Raw genomic sequence first — 21,724 nt, forward strand, 5'->3', positions numbered from 1 at the left:
TATAAAACCTCATAGTCCATAAATTTCTTAACATCTTTGGTATGGGTACAAGTTTTATAAATTTATTTAAATACACGAGTATTATTTTTTGGCAGATTGATGTTGAATTAACATTAAAATTCATTATAAAATTTAGGGGTCTTAATCTAGTATATAGTTTATACGAAAACAAATATCTACTTTTTCAACAAATATATTTTTTTTATATAAAATAAAACAAACATAATCTTTGTGTTCCTTTTTTAGATGATTTTTTTTTTAATTATGACATAAGGAGTAATATGTATAATGTATAATTATACTATTAGGCTCTACTCTTTTCCTTGTAAGAGTCCAACAAAAATAAGTTTGTAAAAATAATTATTGTATGTTTTAATATTTTCAAATAAGTAATTCATAATTTCATTTACGAGAGAATCGGATTAAAAAAAGAAAAAAAAAAAAGTGGTAGGTATTACCTACCAATCCCTAGCTCAATATCAATAAGATTTTCATAAATCAGCTTTTTAATAATTAACCTTCACGTGGTGAATTATACGTTATTAATGCGAGTTTGCTTTAATGGATAGTTGATTCACCCTAGATAATTGTATCATTCTTAGTGTTTTGTCGGTTATTTAACTAGCCGATTTCAATAAAAACAACTATTACTCGTATGATTGTATTTGATGTCACTACGAGTGTCGTATGACTATAAATCACGAACTCTATCATCCATATCAAAAGATTTAATCGATTTCCCAATTTTATCACTCCAATAGTCCAATAGTAGAAACAATACTAATCTAATGCATAGATGATCAAATAAGAAATCTCAAGAAGTAAACATTGCCTACTTTAATTTGACAATGACATAATATAAGCTTCAATGATCAATCATTATCAGTCATAAAAATTGCAATATTGGCTAAACAAATCAATCATCCGTTCTTCAGTTTGTTTTATTTTCTCTCTCCTCATCTACATTTTTTTCAACAACTAGAAAGATTTCCCAGTAAAATAATTACAAAAATTTAAATAAATAAATAAATTGCTTAATTTAAACTTGGATATTACAAGTTCCCACGATTACGTCTTCCCAATAGACGACTAGTTAAACTCTTGCTCTAATTTCATCTATTTAATCCTTAACATTTCTATTTCTAAAATCTCAAAATTTTCTTCAATTTTTCTGGGTTTTTATTCATTTATTGATTTATATTGTTAATTGATCCAATTGTTGGGTTAATTTATCTGGGCTCACCCCAGTTCATGTAACTGGGGGAGCTAGCATCTCAATTAATCAAGGTATGTATGCATTTAATTTTTTGTAATTAAATCAACCAATCACATGAATTAACCTCTTATTTTTTCAAATTAATCAATTTGAACATGTTTAATTAAAATCACAACAATAATTGCAACTTATTTTCCATTTTGATTTCTTACCATTTCTGGGCTGATTATTGTTTATATTATTGCTGTGCAAATTTGTAACATTTTTAATGGAGATGATTTCATAACGGTTGCCTCTTTCTCTCTCCTACTGGGGTGTTTCATGTGTGTTTAGTTGTATAAATAATCACCCTCATTATACTGCATTTCCCACAAAAAAATTAATTTATTTTCTGGGTTATCAAATAGGTAAACCTCTCAAATTAAGCTTTTTTCAGTAGAGTTTGAATCTTAGTTTTGCTGCTTTATTCTTTCACTAAAAAAAAGTTTGAATTTTTTTTATAATAAAAAAAAAAAAAAAAATCAGAATCTGTTGATGTTGATGGTCAATTCCCAATTCCCCCCCCCCTTCTTTTTTTCCATTAAAATTGTTTGAAAGATTTTTTTAAAATTTATTCTGTTGAAATGTATATTTATCTGGATGGTTTTGTAAATAAATGATTTAATATTGTTTATTTTTATGTTGATTGTCAATTCCCATTTTTTTTTCCCTTCAATAATTATTTGAAAGTTTTTAAAAATTTGTTCCGTTGAAATGTATAATATCTAGGCAGTTCTGTATACACTATTGCAGAGTATATTTTATTATTTTTAATATTGTATTTTAATTTTTTTCCCTTTATATGTTGATTGTCAATTCCCGTTAAAAATTTCATGAAAGTTTTTTTTTATTTTTTTTATATTTTTTATATTTATTTTAATTTAATTTATTTTATTTTTTGAGAAAAATAGTGCTAGTATATATGGTTGAACTGTATTCTTACCTGGGTGGTTCTGTAGATTGAGCAATGTTTTGATGAAAGAAAAATGGTGTTATTCTTATGTAGCTGTATTTTTATTTTGTTTTATTGTATGTTGATTGTAATTTCCCATTTCTTATTTTTTCTCATTAAGAATATTTTAGTTCAAAATTTATTATATTGAGATGTATAATTATCTGGGTGGTTCTGTAAATAGAGAAAATTTTATCAATATTTAATTGTTGTTTTTATATTTTATGTTGATGGTCGATTCCTGTTTCTTTTTTATTTTATATATATGTGGTTTTGTAAATAGAGTAAATTTTATTAATATTTAATATGTTCATTTTAATTTGTTTTTCTTTTAGTTTTGGAGGAATTGAGTGTGATTGGTAATTTTTAAAAGATCTCTGTTATTTTTTAATTTATTTGTTTCGAGATTAATGGTTCACCATGTTTGATAGGTTGACATCAAATTAAAGTTGACACAATTGTGAGCTCTTACAAAATGAAGGGTGCAGTACTTGTTGCTCTGGCTGCTACCATTGGTAATTTCCTACAGGGGTGGGATAACGCGATGATTGCTGGTAACATAGCTTGTCCTTTTGCTGTAGTTTGCAGTTAAAGATTCATTTTTTTATTGTCTACATTTTAAAGTATGTTTTGGTTGAATTATCTGTTCATTATTAGTTTTCTTAAGCATTGTTATTTATTTTATTTCAAAAAAAAAAAAGAAGCATTTTTATTTATTTTATTTGATCTATCTAGTCTTTTGAATTTTGTGAAACATGATTTTCTTACGTGATATTAATATAGGGGCTATTCTTTACATCAAGAAAGAACTTGAACTATCGACTTCCATGGAGGGACTTGTCGTGGCAATGTCTCTCATTGGAGCCACTGTTATTACAACATGCTCAGGGGCCATATCAGATAGTATTGGTCGGCGTCCTTTGCTCATACTGTCTGCATTATTTTACTTTGTGGGAAGTTTGGTGATGTTGTGGTCACCTAATGTCTATATTTTGCTTTTAGCAAGGTTGTTGGATGGTTTTGGAATAGGGTTGGCCGTGACCCAAGTTCCTGTCTATATTTCCGAGACTGCACCGCCAGAGATTAGAGGATCTTTAAACACACTTCCTCAGTTTACTGGCTCTGGTGGTATGTTCTTATCATATTGCTTAATCTTCGGGATGTCACTCATGGCATCACCTAGCTGGAGAATAATGCTTAGTTTTCTTGGGATCCCTTCGGTTTTTTATCTTCTGTTTGCATTCTTCTACTTGCCTGAATCACCAAGGTGGCTTGTCAGCAAGGGAAGGATGTCTGAAGCGAAGATGGTTCTAATGAGATTGCGTGGCAAAAAAGATGTCTCAGGTGAATCTCTTACTTAATTTTTTGTTTATATGTTTATATCTTAACATAATATTGTCCTTGTTTTTGGATTCAAGTAGTGTCTAAAGAATCTAGCTATACCATTCAAGAAGACCTGCGTGATACTTATTTTTCAAATGTGAGGCTTTATATGAATCCAACAGTCAGATATGCATACTAAGTGCTGATTTTGTGGTATTGATGTATTATGCTTTCGTAAAGTCTTAGCTCAAAGTTTGAATATGATTTTGGAAATAAAACTGTTACCTGATGTTTGCTTAGTATTAAATGTGAAGATATAAATTGATGAATGCGCGTTTCTTGCAGACTCAAATAATACTTCAATTCATCCACAGAGATTTATCTTGAATTGACCCTTACTTTGTAACCTAGTGTGGTTTCATCTCGGTGTGCATGAATTTGCTTAGTTCCTGGTCTTTTGAGTACTCTTTCCTGTGTATTGAGTATCTAGATATTTGCTATGTTTCTGGTTAGGTTTATTGATTTTCCTTTGGAGAAATGGCAGCTAAATTAGTGTTTGATAGCATCTATGTTCACCAATCATCATATTTTGAAAAGAAAATCCATGACAATGCATGTTAATACATCATACTTTAGGATTTCACCTTAGTTTTTATGTAATTTTTCATTGATTTTTGTTAGAGAAAATGGGATAGCTTTATATTATTTTCTGAAGTTGTTACACGCCTTTCTGAGGGGATGTCCCACATAACAACAAGATGAGCTATATTATTCCCCTCCCTCATCACATAGACTCTGATAAAGCGTTAAAAGACTCTCCTGAGCTTACAAACTTCATTCAAAACAGAAATTTAGGACTAAAGCCATGAACTTTAATCTTAACTTTTCGAAACAAGAACCTCTTGCAAATACCCCGAACTTGACCCCACCCGCAGTACATAATTAAGAGCATCTACCTCAGCTTCACTCAGCTTCCACCTCCCACGATGCCACTTCACACAGTAACGAGAGCTTTAAGAATTCCTTAATAGTAACATGTTACATGTTAGTTTCTGTTTGTCTATAGGGATCTACAAAACCTGACTTCATACTTTCTGTGCCGTGATCTTCATAGGTTATAGGTTTATTGAGTCGTGAATAAATAAATTCAAACATTTAATTATTGGGTTTGATATGTATATTAGAGTTTTAGGTTCGATATGCAGGATTCCCCTAGCGAGTAATAGTATGTTTATTTTTTTAGATTAGAGTTGTTGGCGATGCAGAACAAGTGAGGTAGTCCTAGATGAATAGTTGACCTTCTGGTCGTTTGTTAGCAATATGATCCATGCAGCCTCTGTCTTGAGTGTTATATATTATACTATGAGTTGCTCTACTGCTGTATATATTGTCCTATATCTTCTGCAATTGTTCTAATATGCCATCTTTTCCATTTACATAGACATGGTAGACTAAACTTTAAAATGCCATGCCCCTTGATTATGCAATTGGGTTGATATCCCACCAGGATGGTCACTGTTTATTCTCATAGTGTCTGTTACTTCCTTGGGCATGCACTTAGATTTTCGATACTATCCTGCTTAAATTTTCTCGCTAACATGATTAAGATTTCTGATAGTAGTTGATAGAAACAGAACACAGCAAGAATCTGGCATTTAATAAATGGACTTATCCTAGGACTTTTAATCAATTTAATTAATAAGTGAGTTTTATGGGAGGATTTACTTACAATTTAGGTTTCCAACCATCAAAATCACCTGTTCTAATGATGATTCGTTGACCGTCTATATAAGTAACTTGTATTTAATATGCTGGTTTTTAATGTTGATCCCCTGAGTAATAAATGTCTTGGAGTTTTGAGAGCATTTGAGTCTGTTAACAGGATAGGAATTGTTTGTACATAACGTATCTAGCATTAATACTTTCCAAAGAGCGTATGTTCACTAATTCTACTGCTATAATTAGAGTTTACTTTCCTATAGGATTATACTTTTTCCAATTTTCGTCACATATATCTTACTATGTCATGCTTTCAGTGGGATTCTCTTTGGAGGCATTGTCTTTGGTAAATGTCTCAATGATGGATATGATCGTCTTTAAAATGCTTCTCAATAATAATTTTCTTCACCCAAAATTACAGTGACCTTATAAGTTGAGTTGATTTGCTCTGGATGCAGCTGTAGTACATGGAATTTTTTTTATTTAATAAGAGGGTTCATATATTATGTCCATTTCCAATGGAGTCCAGTATTTGCTCTTCATTGGTTTTGGATAACGATGGACTAATCAACATGGCTCATTAAAATGCCTGAAAATACTATTCATTGTAGGGTAGCAGAAAGTTGTTACCCTTTTGATTAAGATATGGTTTCTGTTATTATAATGATAAGGAAGAAAGCTCTTAAAAGGCATTGGGGTAAACTTGATGCCGATAGCTTAAATGTATGACTTGATTAAGCAGCTGTTGCTGGTGAAACTGTTTTTAATGCAATTGGTCGTTTTCACAGGTGAATTGGCTTTGCTCGTTGAAGGCCTTGGTGTTGGGTGTGAAACTTCTGTAGAAGAGTACACTTTAGAACCATCAGAGGAAACAGAAATAGCTACCAAGAAAGACAAGAAAAAGTTATATGGAGCAACAGAAGGCGTTTCTTGGATTGCAAAACCTGCCACTGGACAGAGTACTCTTGGCCTTAGGTCCCGTCATGGAAGCATGGTGAACCAAAGTTTTGTTGACCCTCTTGTGACTCTCTTTGGAAGTTTCCACGAAAAGTTCCCTGAACAAGGAAGTATGAGAAGTATCCATAATTTTGGAAGCATGGTTAGCACTGCAGATGTTGATGCTCACAGAGATCAGTGGGACGAAGAAAACCAAGATGGGGAAGATGATTACGAACCAACAGCTGAGCCAGCAGAAGGGGAGGATTTTGATGATTTGCATGCTCCATTGATTACACACCAAACAAGCATTTATAAGGAGGATGACGGTATTCCTCCAGTCTCTCATGGTACTGTTATTGACTTGGGTGGAAACATCTGGCAAGGTGCAGGAGAAGATGTATCATCTACAGATATTGGAGGGGGTTGGCAGTTGGCATGGACATTAGAGGGTAGAGAAGGCGAAGATGGACAGAAAGAAAAAGAGTTTAAAAGGGTTTATCTGCATCAAGATGGAGGGATTGCTTCTATGCGTGGGTCTCTTCTTTCACTTCCTGGTGGTATTTTCGAGGGAGAGGAAGACTGTGTCCAGGCATCAGGGCTTGTAAATAATCCTGCACTGAATTCCAAGGAGCTTTTGGATCAATTTCCTGTAGGTCCTGCAATGGTCCATCCAACTGAAATTTCTTCTCAAGGACCTAGCTGGAAGGCTCTACTTGAACCAGGAGTCAAGAGGGCATTAGTTGTTGGAATTGGTATTCAAATGCTACAGCAGGTAATAAATCCTATACACTATCTGACTATGAACATCACAGTTTCTATATTGGCTGCTTGAAAAGGTTTTCATATTTGGTCCCTTTAATATAGTTTCACTAGTCAGTGGTTAGTGGTTAGTGCCCTACCCCTCAACCATTAAAATAGATAACAATACAGACATCACCCCAAGACTGCTACAGGAATCTGACAGAACGGGGTTAGGGGGTTCAAAAATGTATGCTGCCTTACCCCTCTGATACAGATATATTGGTTCCATTGAACTTATATTCATTGATCAACCATCTTTTTATTTTACATTTTTAAAAAAGTACGTGATGGATTCTCCCGCCTTAGCAGGGTATTCAGATTACCCCTATGATTAAGAAGAAGCTGTTTCTGATGACCTGATATAACAAGAAACAATCTTTTGCTACTTCACAATAAATAAGAACCATGAACAATTTGATGAGCTATTATATTGTAGCCTATTATAATTATATTGTATAATAGTGTTTTATCTTTTGTGGGAATAATAAACTAAATATGTTCAGATTGGAAATCTTCAATATAATTAGTAGTAATTGTGGTGAGTAATCTGAGTAACACTCAGGGTAGATTAAAAGAGTATTTATTATTATAAATAAAATTAAATGCGAACCTTTTCAACAGTGTCCGTCAAATTGGGAAATAATTGTAACTATTGGCTTTGTTGATCTTGGATTTTGTATACATATAAGAAGCAACTCTAGAAAATTATAGACAACTATATCTCTTAGCATTGCTTTCATCGGCGGTTATGGAAAGAGTTTTATGGAGACAATGCACTAATTATGCTGTTGATAGCAGATGATTTGTTTTCACTGTATGTGAATAGCTACATAAAAAGCTGCATTTGATAAAAATTAAAAACTTATTTATTTTGTCAGTCATTTTTCTGCAACTCAAATGGAGCATTCGCTTTTGTGCTATTAGTCACTCCAGATCCTGTCTACTTTGAATAATCATGCATTTATACAGAGTTTTCTTACTGTTCTTTGATTGTGCAGTTCGCTGGTATAAATGGTGTACTATATTACACCCCACAAATTCTTGAGGAGGCAGGAGTGGGAGTTCTTCTATCTGATCTAGGGATCAGCTCTACATCTGCCTCATTCCTTATCAGTGCACTGACAACCTTCTTGATGCTTCCTTGTATTGCCGTTGCTATGAGGCTTATGGATATCTCTGGTAGAAGGTATGCAACTTTTTGTCACCTAAATCATACATCCTGTGACTAACCTCACTTATCTATCCTATTACTATTATACTACCTCCGTCCCAGCTTTACGTTTAATATTTACCTAATATGGATATCCCAGATCAAAGATAACGTTTTACTTTACCCATGATCTGCCCTAGTCTTTTTTAAAAATTATTTTCCTTTTGGGCCCTAAATTGCCCTACCCACAAGGGAGTACTAATTTGGCACTTGATTTTCACTTTAAGATGCTTTTTATATGATCAACGATAAGTAACATAAATCAGTTCAGGCTTTATGTGCCTTTGTATGTATTAATCTAGATAGCATTAGTATATGCTCCCATTTTGTCTATATTGACTGTAAATTTGTAATATCTGGGTTTTTATTTTTCAGGTCACTGCTGCTTGCTACAATTCCCGTGTTGATAGCATCATTGGTCATCCTAGTAATTAGCTGCTTTGTTAGCATGGGCAACGTGATTCATGCTGTTATCTCAACCATTTGTGTTATTGTATACTTCTGCACATTCGTCATGGGTTATGGACCCATACCGAACATATTATGTTCTGAGATCTTCCCAACTCGAGTCCGTGGTGTTTGTATTGCAATCTGTGCCCTAGTTTTCTGGATATGCGATATTATTGTCACCTACAGCTTGCCCGTGATGCTTACTTCTATCGGCTTGGGGGGCATCTTCGCTCTGTATGCTGTTGTTTGTGCCATCTCTTTGGTGTTTGTCTACCTGAAGGTCCCAGAAACAAAGGGTATGCCTCTAGAAGTTATCACAGAGTTCTTTACAGTTGTATCTCAATTGAAAGCTGCTGACTGAGTAGAAAGAACTGATCATATGTGAGCAAACAATTGACCAGAGAAGTCATTTTCTTGTAGACATTAATGATTGCGTGATGGAACTAATTTCGATTCAAATACAGTTAATATAGACAATGAAAGCTTTTCTGTTTATCAATTTTGTATTCTCCTTCAAAATTTTACATAATGATCATAATAATTTCATCCTTTCCCATTTATTTGCACCATATTGTAGTACCTTACATAGTATTAGTGGTTGTAATTGTGGTTGTATGTGGTATTAGGGAATGATAACCCTTCCGTATGGTCGTACTTATATTATTAATAATAATCAGATTTCATCACACTAAGGTTAAGTTGTGAACATGTAAATATTATGTAGCCACTGATAATTATAGACATAACCCTGTTGGGTCAACCAGTAACCATGGGTCACGACCATGCTTCTTTGACATTCCTCAAGAGTTTTTAAGATTGTCTGAAATACTAAAACATGTAAAATGTTAGGAACTTTAGAAGTTATATGGTTTTTCTACAGTGAAGCAAACTATCCAAGATTCAGGGATTTTTTTTTGCAATGCACCAATCGCTAGAATACTGAGCACCTCAAGTTGATAGCTTGAAACAAGGGAGGCTTTATGGTATTAAAAAAAAAAAAACCCAGTTTGGAGAGATTGGTCGAAACTCGATATGACGATGGTGTGGCCAAGGGAAGCAACCTTGTGAGCAGATCCAGAGTTAATAAAGTTCAGTTGTCGTATTGATGTTAAGTTGGGGTTCATTCATCCCTCTTTGCTGCTGGATCTCCTGCAGTCTTGCATCCATCGCCTTACAGTGGTGAAGGATATCATCAGGTGACAAGTGCTAACAAAGAGATCCGGCCTAGAAGTCCTCACTATTATCTCATTGCTCAACATCAGGCTCTCACTCGTCAAATTAAGTTGAAGTATAAACTTCAATATGCTTACAGGAAATCAAGTGTGATCGCAAGTCACGACAACTGTAGACATTGCTACTTCAAGGAGGGAGCGACGGAGCGTGGGGGAAGATTTAAGAGTATCGATTTTGAATAATGGCCACTAATTTTTTTTAACTTAAATGAGTATTTATGTACACTGCTGTATGAACTATAAAATGCTTCAACTCTGACATGCAAAATTTTGCAATAGAATAAAACACTTGGTCTGGAATAGAATTGGCGAGCTGCTAATAGCGCCTGTCATACTCAGACTTCATCTTTGGGAGAAGCTGCATTGCTGTCTGAATTCTCGGGAAGAGGATCTGATTTGGGAGGTTTAGACTCATTCAGTTGGCCATTTTGAGTCCCGCTCTCTGCACGATCATGTGATTTTGACTGAGTCCTGAAGGCCCTTTCAAAATCTTTGGCATTCACAGGATCAATAACTAACTTGTTGAATTTTTGCTCCTGCAAAATGTGTCGTACCTTATTTTAGAATTCTGAACAAACAGAAAAGGCATATTTTGGCAACCAATAGCAAAAGAATGATAAATTGAAGAGGGCAATTTGATACACCAGACTGCCAGAGCATCAGCATTAATATAACAAAGTTTACGATAATACTCAGTATAGGCAAAACAATTGTGCACGTAAACATCGAGTGGCTTGTATTGTCTATTGGAACAAGTTCAACTATTCAACAGAAAATTTCTACTGCAAAAGATCAAAGTAAATAGACTAGACTACAGCAATTAAGTAATCAACTACGAGGAAACAATATAATGGTATCAGAACATGAACAATCCCTCTCTCTTGACAACTGACAACTGCCATGTTTACTTTTGAAATAATTTCAGAAGTAAAACTATTCTTGAGCCAAAAGAAGCAAAGGGAATAAATTAATTACACTAACCATAGCCTTGTAAAGTAGAATTCTAACTTATCAAAATGTTTAATGGTTATCAGATGTCATTTTTGACATCATGGAGATCAATGTAGGTCAACCAGGGCTACAGTATTATCCAGGTCAAACTGTCAGGCATATTCCAGGTTATAAAATAGCAAAGCTTAGGCTCCTTGCACTTCATCAGATCTTTAGGCATTAGATCAGTTAGTCTAAGCTTTATAAAAGGTATAGTTTCACATATTAGTTAGCTTTCTGTGGTAATCTTTACAAACGGGAATGCTACTCAGATTCTTCATCCACATCAAGGTACCTGTATCCAGATTCCAACCCTTGGATACACCCTGATACATCTATGACGTATCAACCAAGTCACAAAAACATACCTAAGAAGTGGGACACTGACACAGTGGCATAATTGCTAGATGAGTAACAGAGAGCTCTGTTATATTCACAAACGAATTTATGACTGCTACAAATTTGGTTTTCTACTCTGCCAAATAAATGTGACAAGAACTTACACCCTGCAAGGCCTCCAGCTTCTTCTGCAACGCCTCGTGCTCAGCCTGGATGCGAAATGGAACTCCATGCTTTTGATACACATTGTTTTGTGCAAGGTCTTCATCTATATCGCTAACAGTAGTTGCAAAAGGATGATTTGCTGGAATCCACCTGACTGTATCAGGGTCAACATCAGGTGGAATTGCATCCCCTTCCTTAAGAAACACCTTAGGGCGCTTCCACTGATATGCTCTTGATCTCCTTTTCTGATGGATTGCTCGCTGTTCTTCTGTTAGAGTTACAGGGGCCAACCGATAAACCGTTCCACACATCTCTACTGAAGTATTACTGTTGCTTACTTTGACCAGAGGATTATTGAATGGGTCTTCATATTTGAGAGGTTTGGAGCTGTAAAAATACATTGCAAGGAAACATACATCAATTACATGCATCACTTGCACTGTTAAGTCATTGCAACATTCCCTCCATTCATATATAATAGGCCAAATGACTTCTAGCATCAAACCTAATAACTATAAAAAAATTAATAATACATAGATATTTTCTAAGTTGCATCTAACAAGGGTCATATATTTATTTATAAATCACAAGTAATTCACTTTATGGAAACTTAATTGTCAAAAGAAAAAAAAACAATATCAAGATATTAAGATTTACAAAGAGTAGGCACAGAAAGCATGAAAACACATTCAGTGCTAGCTTATGGAGGTAACAAAGGCTAAATAGTAGGGATCAGACTCATACATGCCTCTTCTATCAGATCTGAGCTGGCCACGTCTAACAAGATCAGCCACAGAGCCAGGACTAGTGTCCCTCAACTGTCTTGCCACATAAATTCTCACAGCAATAATCAGGCATGTAGTTGCAATAAAAAATCCAAGTATTAAATTTGCTCCAGAATGTTTATTGATCTGATAAGCACCAAAACAAAGAATCATCAGGTTAAATGCTGAAAGATCAAAATTTAATGCAGCAATGCAAAAATCTTATGTCACCTTAATGTCCTTAAATGAAGAGCATGTTGTCGTACATGAATAGAATATCACCGATGGAATTTGATAAGTTCAATTCAAGATGGCAATAATAGGTGATTACACATCCACTCACATTAAAAGCTAAGGCAAGCACCATAACTCATATAACATACATTACGAGCTAGGAGTACAAAAGTTTAACACATCTAAATCTACATAATGATTGCTAGATAATTCTACAGAAATGACCGGACTTGTAAAATTCCATTTCCTTTTCCCTTCACATCAATGTTTCTCGCCCTAAATCAACCTCATACCATGTATAATGGGGGAATTAATGCGCCTGGATTCAAGAGTTACACTTTCCAAAAAGAAAACTTGCATAAAAGACTATGTTATTGCATCACACACAATCATTCCTACATCTCTTCCCCTGTAAAAGCTGAAGGTATTTCTCAAAAATCGAGAATTAATATCATCGTTTCCATGAAATGACACAACCTCGAATCCCAATTGACATTTTGTGGGAAGCATGAGACTTTAGGTAGAAATAAATTTTTAGACAAGATTAACAAGAACATCCAACCTCGCCACGAATTTAAACTTTCCAAGAGAGATCAACAGCTTTGAAAGTAGCCACCCACTAACATTGCAATCAAAACACCATTTATCATTTCCGAATCCTTGCTACAATTACTGACAAGAAACTATCATAATTTATGAGCACAATAGCTCCCCACCCAACCAGGATGCATTCGTCTCGACAAATAAACGATCCTCTTCGACACTAATAAGTTCATGCTATCAAGCACCCAATTACAAGTTAGTGGTTAATATCTAGATTTTGAGGTTAAGACTACATAGCAAGTGCAAAATTCCTTCTTTCCTAAACTATTAGCAACAATTTACAGACTATTAATTATCCTAATTCCAAGTTCCATACCAAAACATAAAATAAAAATAAAAATAAAAAAAATCTCTGATTTAATTCTTAGAAATTCTCATCAACATTTTAGCACAAATTAATATATATGTGAGCATATTATATGCAAAAAGAGAGAGAATTGTAACAGAAACTGACCACGACAACAACAGGAGGAAGAGAAGCAACAGCTTGTTGAAGTTTCTGGAAAGATTTTCCCAAATTGAACGCGTTTCGCTCACTTCGACCAGAATCGGACTGAGTCGAAACGGTGGAATCGGTAGTAGAAGCAGTTAACACAAGCTTTCCGCCATGATTTGAGGGACGATTGAGCTTGAAATTGGCACAATCAAATCCAAATTCAGTTCTAAGCTCAATTCCAATGCCATTGCTACAAATTCGATGCTAATTGAACAAACAGGACAAATTGCAAGCAATTCAATTTCAATGAGGACTATAAAATTCGACATCTTTATGAATCAAAGAGGAGAGAGAAAGAGAGAGGGGTACCTGAGAAGAGAGAGAGTGGAATCGGAGGGAGCATAACGACGCCATTTTTGGCAGGGGAGAAGCCAAAACATTCACATTCACAAACAACATCGAAATTTTGGAATTAGATTTTTAGGTCTTTTATTTTATTTTATTTTATTTTTGTTTTTTTTAAAAGGACCAGCCATTTTTACTCAAGAACACTTGTAAGTTTTTTTTTTGTTTTTTTTTTTTTTGAGAAAGAACGCTTGTAAGATTTTAGAGTGAATTTAATGGAGTAGATCATAGGCACAAGTAGAAGCAAAGTCTCGATTTACAAAAAATATAAATGAAGTGACAATTTTGTAATTAAGTCAATAAGAATAATCAACTAGGCATAATTATTTTTCGTAATAAATCAACAAATATGAGATATTATCGAGGAGAAATTCCAAGTTTTTCAACATGAGAAACAAACTATATTTCTCAAATAACAAAGTCGTAATTCTCGTAAATAAATGTTTTTTTTTTACTATTCATCGGCAAAACCACTACTACCCATAAACCGCTACTTGAAGTAGCGATTTTGCCAGTAATTTTACAAATTTAACTTCTCGAGAAACAATTTTTTTTTCTCATGTTGAGAAATTGGGGCGGCCTCCTTACGGAGTATAAGCTTATCACTTGATTTGCATTTTCTATTTTTTTTTATCATGGTGATAAACTTGTACCTTCTTTTCAATTAGCACACCAATACAGGTATGGAGTAATATACTTCCCCCATACATAAATGATAGGAGTTACTCCATACGTATTAAACAATTATACAAAGTCATCATTTTACAATAGACACCTCTAATCAAGTATTCGGAAAATCAATAATAACATAATAATAAAACAGACTTCAAGAATGACACGTGTCATTTCTTAGTGCTGTTATATCCCTCCAAAACTTTTTTTTTTATTCACTTTCTTTATAAATGTAATTCACTTCCTTAATTCACCAAATTATATAATTGTGATTCACTTTCTTAAAAAAATATTCAAATCAATCATTTTCATATCTTTTATTGTATAAAATATATTCTATATTTGTTACTTTGTACATCATACGGAGTATATTTATTTTATATATTTAAATATGATAGTACTTCATATGTAGTATTTTATACTTACCTTCAAATGTTCAATACAGTATATTTTGTATAGAGTATATAGTAATTTTGTAACAAAATTTTTAGAAAAGATGTATGTTGTTATTGTTGTTGTTTACAAAAAATAATGTTAAACTAGATTAGTCTTGATGTGCAATGCACGATTTGAACAAATAATTTCTAAATTTGTTTATTTTTTCATACCATTATAAAAAAATCCCAAAACTAATAATACATCAAATATTTTTTAAAAAAGAATAAGAGCTTATAAGAAAAGTGAACGAGGAGAAAAATTTAATTATTGTTGTTAAAGAGAATAGATTGTTTTTCGAAATCGATACTAATAATAATAATAATATAGTTGGTCAGAATTTTAATAAAAAAAATAAAAAATCATAAAATAATGACATCATTTATAGTTTTGAAGGAAAAAGTTTTAATGACAACATGATATATGCTAAGTTAGTTGGCTAATACTAAGTACTCTGTACGTTTATTCAAAATATCTACAAGCCTATAAAAGGCAAGAGATCAGCATACCACGACACCAACATTGATATTTGATAATGATATTGATGCATACACGCATAATTGCTATATAAGTTCGTGGAAAGCAATCAGTGTAACATAGACTAAAGTTTAAGATGTTGAAATAACATGACCCCTTTATCCCAAAAACAAGCATCTTTGCTTATTTTGTCTATTGGATCCTGAAAATACCCTCAAATGGTGCATTTTAGATCTCTTGTTTGTTCATACGTTTGGAGAAAGCCTTTTACAAAAGATAATATGGGGGGAAAAAGATCCTTTGCAAATTGCAACCATGGTTCCAACATCAAGTCACAATTACTAATGAGTGAGTATAAACCCATTACAACTTGTTATTTGGTAACTACATGCACAGGCGCTAAATTTTTATGAGACTACGCACAATATGATATTCCACCTCAATGTTCTTACAATCGCAACATCATCATTGGCACATAGTTTAAAGAAGGGATTCGAGAAGGTAAACCTAACACAACTCGTACCTTTACTAGAGTTTAGATCATTTTAAATAATTCGCCTGTTTATTTTCTAAAATTTCTTCCTTAAATTACGTAGGGTTATGTAGTAAGTTTTGTAGCTATAGGGATCCAAATCTTGCTACTAATGATATGTAGTATTTACTAAGAAGAGGTTATTAACAAGCCCTAGTTTTGCAGGAAAAATAGTGGTATCCTCTTTCAAAGAAGATTAATGCTTACACTCTCCTCTGCCGTAGACTTGTAGTTTTGTATTAATGTACTTTCTAATTCCATCTACAGTTTAAGAAACCAAAGACTTCAAATAACCTTCCTTGCAGTTGTAATTGCAAACCTCTCGATAACATTAACCTCTGCACTACCTTTCTACATTGAAGGTTTCCCTTCTCTGAATCTTCAAAGATGTGATATTCCAAATCAGCCAAAATTCAATCGTAACCAATACATGTATTAACATTACTTTCTCTTAGTTAGGAAAGCCTCTACATAAGGAAAAATGAGATAGAGGAGTTGAAAAAATAAAGAAGAATGTGAAGAGTGACATTGTAACAATAAGAGTATAAGTATTTGTACACAGGTAATCACGGCGCTGTGTTTTCCAGGGGCAGCAGGCTACACAGTCATTTGCTTCATATAATGGCTTGCTGTTGGCAAACTGATCAGCATATTGCAAAATTGTTAATCCTCCTTGGGATCGATTAGAAAGGGAATAACATCTGTTAACTGCTTTTCTCTGGTGGAATTACTTTCAAGAGCTCAACGTTTAGATTAAATGTTGCTCCAGGCTGCAGTCACAAGGCAAAAAGGATGAACATAGCCCATATTGAAGATAAATGTCAGAATTTCAAAACACCGGACCAAGAAATTCAGTTCATGCTATATTGTCTTTTAATAAATCTTTTAAATGACGAACAGACTGATGTTTCTTTTGTTCATTATGTGTGTTCAATATGATGGGTTATGGAAAGTGAATCATAGCTGTTTTCTATGTTTTCAATCAAAGATCACCATTATCGCAAATGCAACAAGACAAAGAAAGAGAAGTCTAAGTGAGATGAAAATTTGATATGCTTTTAATAATAAACTCTAACGTCAGCTTTTATTTTCAAATGAACCATGCAATAAAATTGAACAAAGCTGATCAAATAAAAAGTACTTGTCAGAAATTACCGGAATCTCGTTTGATCCTTTCTTCCCATATCCAAGTTCTGGGGGAACTATCACAGTCCTCTATTGCATTTGAAGCCAAACACCCAAGAGAGAGGAGAGAGAGATCAGAGAGATAGATGAGAATGTAAGGTTATCAAACAAGACTAATATAAGAAATAAGCGGTTTAGAAGAAGAGGGAAGAACACTGCACCTTGCCTCCCAGTTTCATTCCTTCAACAATACTGTACAAAGCTGGAGGAGGTTTAGGAGCTGCCTGGGCAGAAAATAATCCATTTGGGTTATCAACAAACTCGCGCTTCCGTTCTCTTCCAGGAGTAGAGCCAACTTGGAATACATATGGCTGCAAAATGTGAAGGAAGAAATGCAGAAGCTGAGTATTGCACTGCAGACAACACACTACACTGATACTTGGAAGTTGTAAAAGGGCAGAGGCAGGAAAGGTTAGTTATCTTGAACATTTGACCATGTGAGTGAATTGACAATAAAGCATAAGCATCTATAGAAGATACAACAAACAAGAAAACATAAACCTATGTCTGCAGACAGCTGGGCAATAGTCCAAAATTACTATCTTCAATATGCCAATTATAAAACACCAATTACTGAAGTGACAATAAAAGGAAAGAGATGGGCAAAAAACATAAAAACCTGTGCGATGATCCGGTTTCCAGCCAAAAGCTTAGATTCTCGACTTGAGACAGCTGTTATTCCGCGATATACACAATCAAAATGAACCTGTAAACCATAGCCCCAGAGTAAGTTATTTGAAATAATTCAAGAAGAGGCACAAAAAATCAAAAGTAAAGCACACCTGAACTATCGATCCCTTTACAGCCACTGGTCCCCTCCCTTCATCAATATCGTAGTACTTTAATCCATCAGCTGCTTCCAAATTCACACAGGTTTTTAGGTGAGCTTACAGAAATGCTAGGAAGAGGAACAAGAGTCAAGAGGGTGGGGGGGGGGGGGGATGGGGTGAGGCAAAAACTATATCTCGACCAAGAAAGAGACTTTAATTGACAAAACAAAGCAGTCTAGAAGGAAGTAATACTGGTAGATCCTACAGTATTATCTTGATGAAAAGCCAATTCTTTAAAATAGCAACAAATCCTAGATGATTTAATGCAATCATTTTCCAAATCTCTATTTTTGTTTCACTTTTTGACTCTGATGGCCCTCTTCCCTGCCTCTTCTCTTACAAGAGTTACAACACACCAATGAAGGAGAAAAGGGAATAAAAAAGAATAGTTGTGCTGCTTAATTCTAGAAAAGTACTGAAATTGAAAACATTGTAGTGTTGCTGCTGCACTTATGTCCTCATCTCTCAACCAGAGTTTAGGAGTAAAATGTTGTCATGCCTATGCACTTAAATTGGATCGAAATTACATTGGCCACTAATTGAGGGTTTGCAAATAGCCATTTACGGGCTTCAAGTAGTTACTAAAGGGAGTTATCCAATCAACATTTTTCAGAATTTTTGAGCCACACGGAATTGCAATGAGCATGATGTTAAAAATAATTGATTAGACTCGAGTCTAACAGCTCTCTTACAAGCATCAGCAGCAGAAACAAAACTAACAACGAATCAACAAGCAAGTATATATCCTACAAATGGAGGTTTCATTGCTTCAAGGAGGTCCAATTTTATGAAATAGAAATCCAATATCATAGCCAACAACCTTATGAACAATAAAAAAAAAATTATCCGAAATACATATAATTTTGACTCAAACCTCAAAAACATCAATTATCAGGATAACCTAACTTTGACACAAAATTACAGACAATAACCCACCAGGAAAGCAAAAGTTTGCAACTTTATAAGAACCACATGTGCAAAATCAACAAAAGAACAAATTGACATTGCATAAGATACATCAAATTCAATCAATTATTCATTCCCACTTAAAATTCAATCATACCCACATGAGAAAATCAGCAAAATAGTGCCAAAAACAGCTAAAAATATCATCATGCAGCATTATAATAGAAAGAAATCAAGAATTAAAGAAGTAAACTAACAGCTAGTAAGATAATCTTCAAGAGGGATGGTTTTTCTGCTCCTTCTCTCTCTTGCAAAGGAAGGAGGAGGCAATGAAATGAGGGTAATTGACAGCAATGGAGTTAGAATTGCACATCTTCTTCTGGAAAATGGTGTGGAAAGAGGGAGAATCACTGCTTGTTCATCCTTATTATTAGGCTTTGTTTGGGTTTCTCTGCATTTTGAGATGATTTGATGCTGGGAAATTGCCCATTTGCCTAATGTGTGTGTCATTTTTTGGAGTCAATCTTTAACCAAATATCATGCCTATCTTTAGTTATCCAAACAGCTTGTGCAATGTGTAGTATCCCCCACATAACTAAAGGGTAGCTTTTCTAGTTAATGATTGTGATCCAATTCTGAGGTTTATACAGGGTTTGGTGTTTACTGTTTACGCTATGTTTGGTTCATCTTATCCAATTTGATTTAGTTTCCTTTTTTCTAAATTAATTATGATTTAGTTAAATGTAAATTTTTCACTTATGACCCTATGAAGATATGTCGAGCATATTACTAAATTTAATTGATTTTCAACAAAGTAGTGATACCATATAGAAAGGAACTTATACGAATATATTTAAGTTAGAATTACTATCAGTATATCATCTTGCCATTAATAGTTAAATCAAAAGATAGGTTTTTCTTGGATTGAAGTTTTTTTTTTTTCCTTTTTCTTTTTCTTTTTCTTCTTGGATTATTAATGACAAAAATTATAGAGTATATAAGTCAATCTTAAATATATTTAATTATCAAGTTAAGCTTTTGATTATGTTGATATGCTAACATGGTATGAAGTATCAATGTGACAAACAAAAATTTTAAATCTCATCCACTCCTCCATTTCAAGTGAAATATACAAATCAATCAATATAAACAACTTCAAGAGGATTAACCTTACAAAAATTACTATGGGATAACTTAAACTTTTGATTGAATAAATTCCCTAACAAGAAATAAATAAAAACATTTTTAATAATAAAAAAAATAAAAAAATAAAAAAGTGATGTAGTTCATGTTATATTCTAAAGTGCATAATAGTATATACTCCTATGAAGCAACAGGACACATAGTTATGAGGGGACATGTATTTCTTTATTCACCATTACATTACATTTTTTAAATTTCTAGGGCACATGACTTTGTTTGTTCTCTAAATGCTATATATAGTATTTATTGGAGGGTTTTCAAGATTACTCTTATTATAACTAAGGCACATTCGCATCGAGGTTTAGTGGATGCTCTAGGCGTAATCACGCATTTTGTAAAGGGTTCCAAAAACCCATTAATATCTAATTTGGAGATTATTCTCTATGCAATAATGCTAATATAAAAAAGAATTTTTATATTTGGAGGTGATATGGAGCCTGTTGATACTCGTATATGAAATATTATATAATAAATCGAGCATTTGTACTAGGGTACATATTATACATGAAAGACATATAAATGTGTTGTGTATTTGATTAATTAATTAGGTTTTGTATGTAACACGTACTCATTCTATCTATAGAGCAATAATTAGAAGACTTCCTAATTAAGATATAGCACTGTACTGTATTTAAATTACCTATATACTCGTACAATTTGGATGGATATATCTTAAATATAAGAAGATTAATGATACTATAAAAGGAATTATATACAAATACAAATATATATTCCACTAGCTAGTTAACCTAAACTAGAGAAGATGGTGGAAATTACCCTCACGGCATTAAGAATAGAATTAATCAATGGTGTAAATAATAAGCAGCTAGCAAAAATACAAGAAAAGATGCATAATATATCTATGAATCGATACTTTCCTTGAGAAGGAAGTTTGATTAGCAGAACGTAAATATGAAGACTAATTGAGTGGTAGTTACTAGTTAGCTGCTACTCCCACTAATGTCTTGCCTTCATTGTCAATCTTCTCTAAACCATACAACATATATACTCGTATATAACGTGCTACTTCTAACTCCTAATCCTAATGCATGTGATATACCAAGTATATACATTTCATTAATCAAGACACTCTTTAATACGTACGAGTTGTTGGAAAAAAGTTTTTTATTTTTAAAATTTTATAATACGGACTACATTGGAGTGCATAGATTTTGAGTATTAATTGTGTGTTTGGAGAGTTTTGGATAAAAAGTAGAAAAACCAACATGCAAATAAAATCATGTGTGTAAGTTATACTCCTTTTGTTTTAAAATGAATGAGACCAATGTAATCAGAGCCGGTTCAATAGCATGAGCTCTTTGAGCATGAGCTCTTTGAGCAATCGCTCAGGCCCCCACTTTGAGGGGCCCACATCTTTTTTTTCTCAAAAAATAAAATAGTTTATAAAAAAATAAAAACAAAACACAAACAATTGAAAATCATACGGAATATTTATTTTAGGAGGCAACTCAAGGTTTTTTTTTTTTTTTTTTTTAATTTTTTTTTAATTTTTTTAATGTAATCATTTAATTTGCTTCCCAATTTTTATATACTAGTATATGTTATCAAAATTCTTTACTTAACTTTCATAAGTTTTTTTTTTATTTTTTTTTAATTATGAACCATAAGAATAAGTGGCAAAACTGTAAATAAATCAACAAATATGT

At 33.3% G+C, this 21,724-nt stretch overlaps 3 protein-coding genes across 5 annotated transcripts; 1 reads left to right on the top strand and 2 right to left on the bottom strand.

Annotated features, from left to right (window-relative positions):
- Positions 1-903: 903 nt before the first annotated feature.
- Positions 904-9,203, top strand: LOC110712350 (monosaccharide-sensing protein 2-like). Its single transcript, XM_021890799.1, has 6 exons — positions 904-1,287; positions 2,639-2,761; positions 2,991-3,551; positions 6,038-6,960; positions 7,988-8,175; positions 8,575-9,203. Exons 2-6 carry the CDS (start codon positions 2,683-2,685, stop codon positions 9,008-9,010), a joined length of 2,187 nt encoding a protein of 728 aa, XP_021746491.1. The 5' UTR covers positions 904-1,287; positions 2,639-2,682; the 3' UTR covers positions 9,011-9,203.
- An 851-nt stretch (positions 9,204-10,054) lies between these two features.
- Positions 10,055-14,182, bottom strand: LOC110712421 (protein MULTIPLE CHLOROPLAST DIVISION SITE 1-like). 2 transcript variants are annotated; one of them, XM_021890885.1, is made up of 5 exons: positions 13,782-14,182; positions 13,431-13,604; positions 12,120-12,286; positions 11,375-11,762; positions 10,055-10,417 (listed from the first exon to the last, which is right to left on the bottom strand). In XM_021890885.1, the coding sequence occupies exons 1-5, from the start codon at positions 13,869-13,871 to the stop codon at positions 10,217-10,219; spliced, it is 1,020 nt and encodes a 339-aa protein (XP_021746577.1). In that variant the 5' UTR covers positions 13,872-14,182; the 3' UTR covers positions 10,055-10,216. The 2 variants fall into 2 exon arrangements, with proteins under 2 accessions (XP_021746577.1, XP_021746576.1); XM_021890884.1 differs by having other exon boundaries at positions 13,431-13,676; positions 13,782-14,180.
- Positions 14,183-16,149: 1,967 nt separating this feature from the next.
- On the bottom strand, positions 16,150-19,474 carry LOC110712430 (peptidyl-prolyl cis-trans isomerase FKBP18, chloroplastic-like). 2 transcript variants are annotated; one of them, XM_021890893.1, is made up of 6 exons: positions 19,112-19,474; positions 17,901-17,974; positions 17,738-17,824; positions 17,280-17,429; positions 17,089-17,148; positions 16,150-16,703 (listed from the first exon to the last, which is right to left on the bottom strand). In XM_021890893.1, the coding sequence occupies exons 1-6, from the start codon at positions 19,362-19,364 to the stop codon at positions 16,638-16,640; spliced, it is 690 nt and encodes a 229-aa protein (XP_021746585.1). In that variant the 5' UTR covers positions 19,365-19,474; the 3' UTR covers positions 16,150-16,637. The 2 variants fall into 2 exon arrangements, with proteins under 2 accessions (XP_021746585.1, XP_021746586.1); XM_021890894.1 differs by having other exon boundaries at positions 17,901-17,971; positions 19,112-19,473.
- Between the last annotated feature and the right edge of the window lie 2,250 nt (positions 19,475-21,724).

Source organism: Chenopodium quinoa, unplaced genomic scaffold (assembly GCF_001683475.1).
Source record: "Chenopodium quinoa cultivar QQ74 unplaced genomic scaffold, ASM168347v1, whole genome shotgun sequence".
NCBI classification, from domain to species: Eukaryota; Viridiplantae; Streptophyta; class Magnoliopsida; order Caryophyllales; family Amaranthaceae; genus Chenopodium; species Chenopodium quinoa.

Excerpts from the sequence above, each read along its gene's own strand:
- LOC110712350 (XM_021890799.1), top strand. The coding sequence starts at position 2,683 with ATGAAGGGTGCAGTACTTGTTGCTCTGGCTGCTACCATTGGTAATTTC. Across the intron at positions 3,552-6,037 it reads TGGCAAAAAAGATGTCTCAG|GTGAATTGGCTTTGCTCGTT; the intron begins GTGAATCTCTTA and ends TCGTTTTCACAG. Across the intron at positions 6,961-7,987 it reads GTATTCAAATGCTACAGCAG|TTCGCTGGTATAAATGGTGT; the intron begins GTAATAAATCCT and ends TTGATTGTGCAG.
- LOC110712421 (XM_021890884.1), bottom strand. The coding sequence starts at position 13,871 with ATGTTGTTTGTGAATGTGAATGTTTTGGCTTCTCCCCTGCCAAAAATG. Across the intron at positions 13,677-13,781 it reads TCCACTCTCTCTCTTCTCAG|CATCGAATTTGTAGCAATGG; the intron begins GTACCCCTCTCT and ends TTGTTCAATTAG. Across the intron at positions 12,287-13,430 it reads TTCCTCCTGTTGTTGTCGTG|ATCAATAAACATTCTGGAGC; the intron begins GTCAGTTTCTGT and ends GGTGCTTATCAG.
- LOC110712430 (XM_021890893.1), bottom strand. The coding sequence starts at position 19,364 with ATGACACACACATTAGGCAAATGGGCAATTTCCCAGCATCAAATCATC. Across the intron at positions 17,430-17,737 it reads GAAACCGGATCATCGCACAG|CCATATGTATTCCAAGTTGG; the intron begins GTTTTTATGTTT and ends CACATTTTGCAG. Across the intron at positions 16,704-17,088 it reads AAGGATCAAACGAGATTCCG|CCTGGAGCAACATTTAATCT; the intron begins GTAATTTCTGAC and ends TTGTGACTGCAG.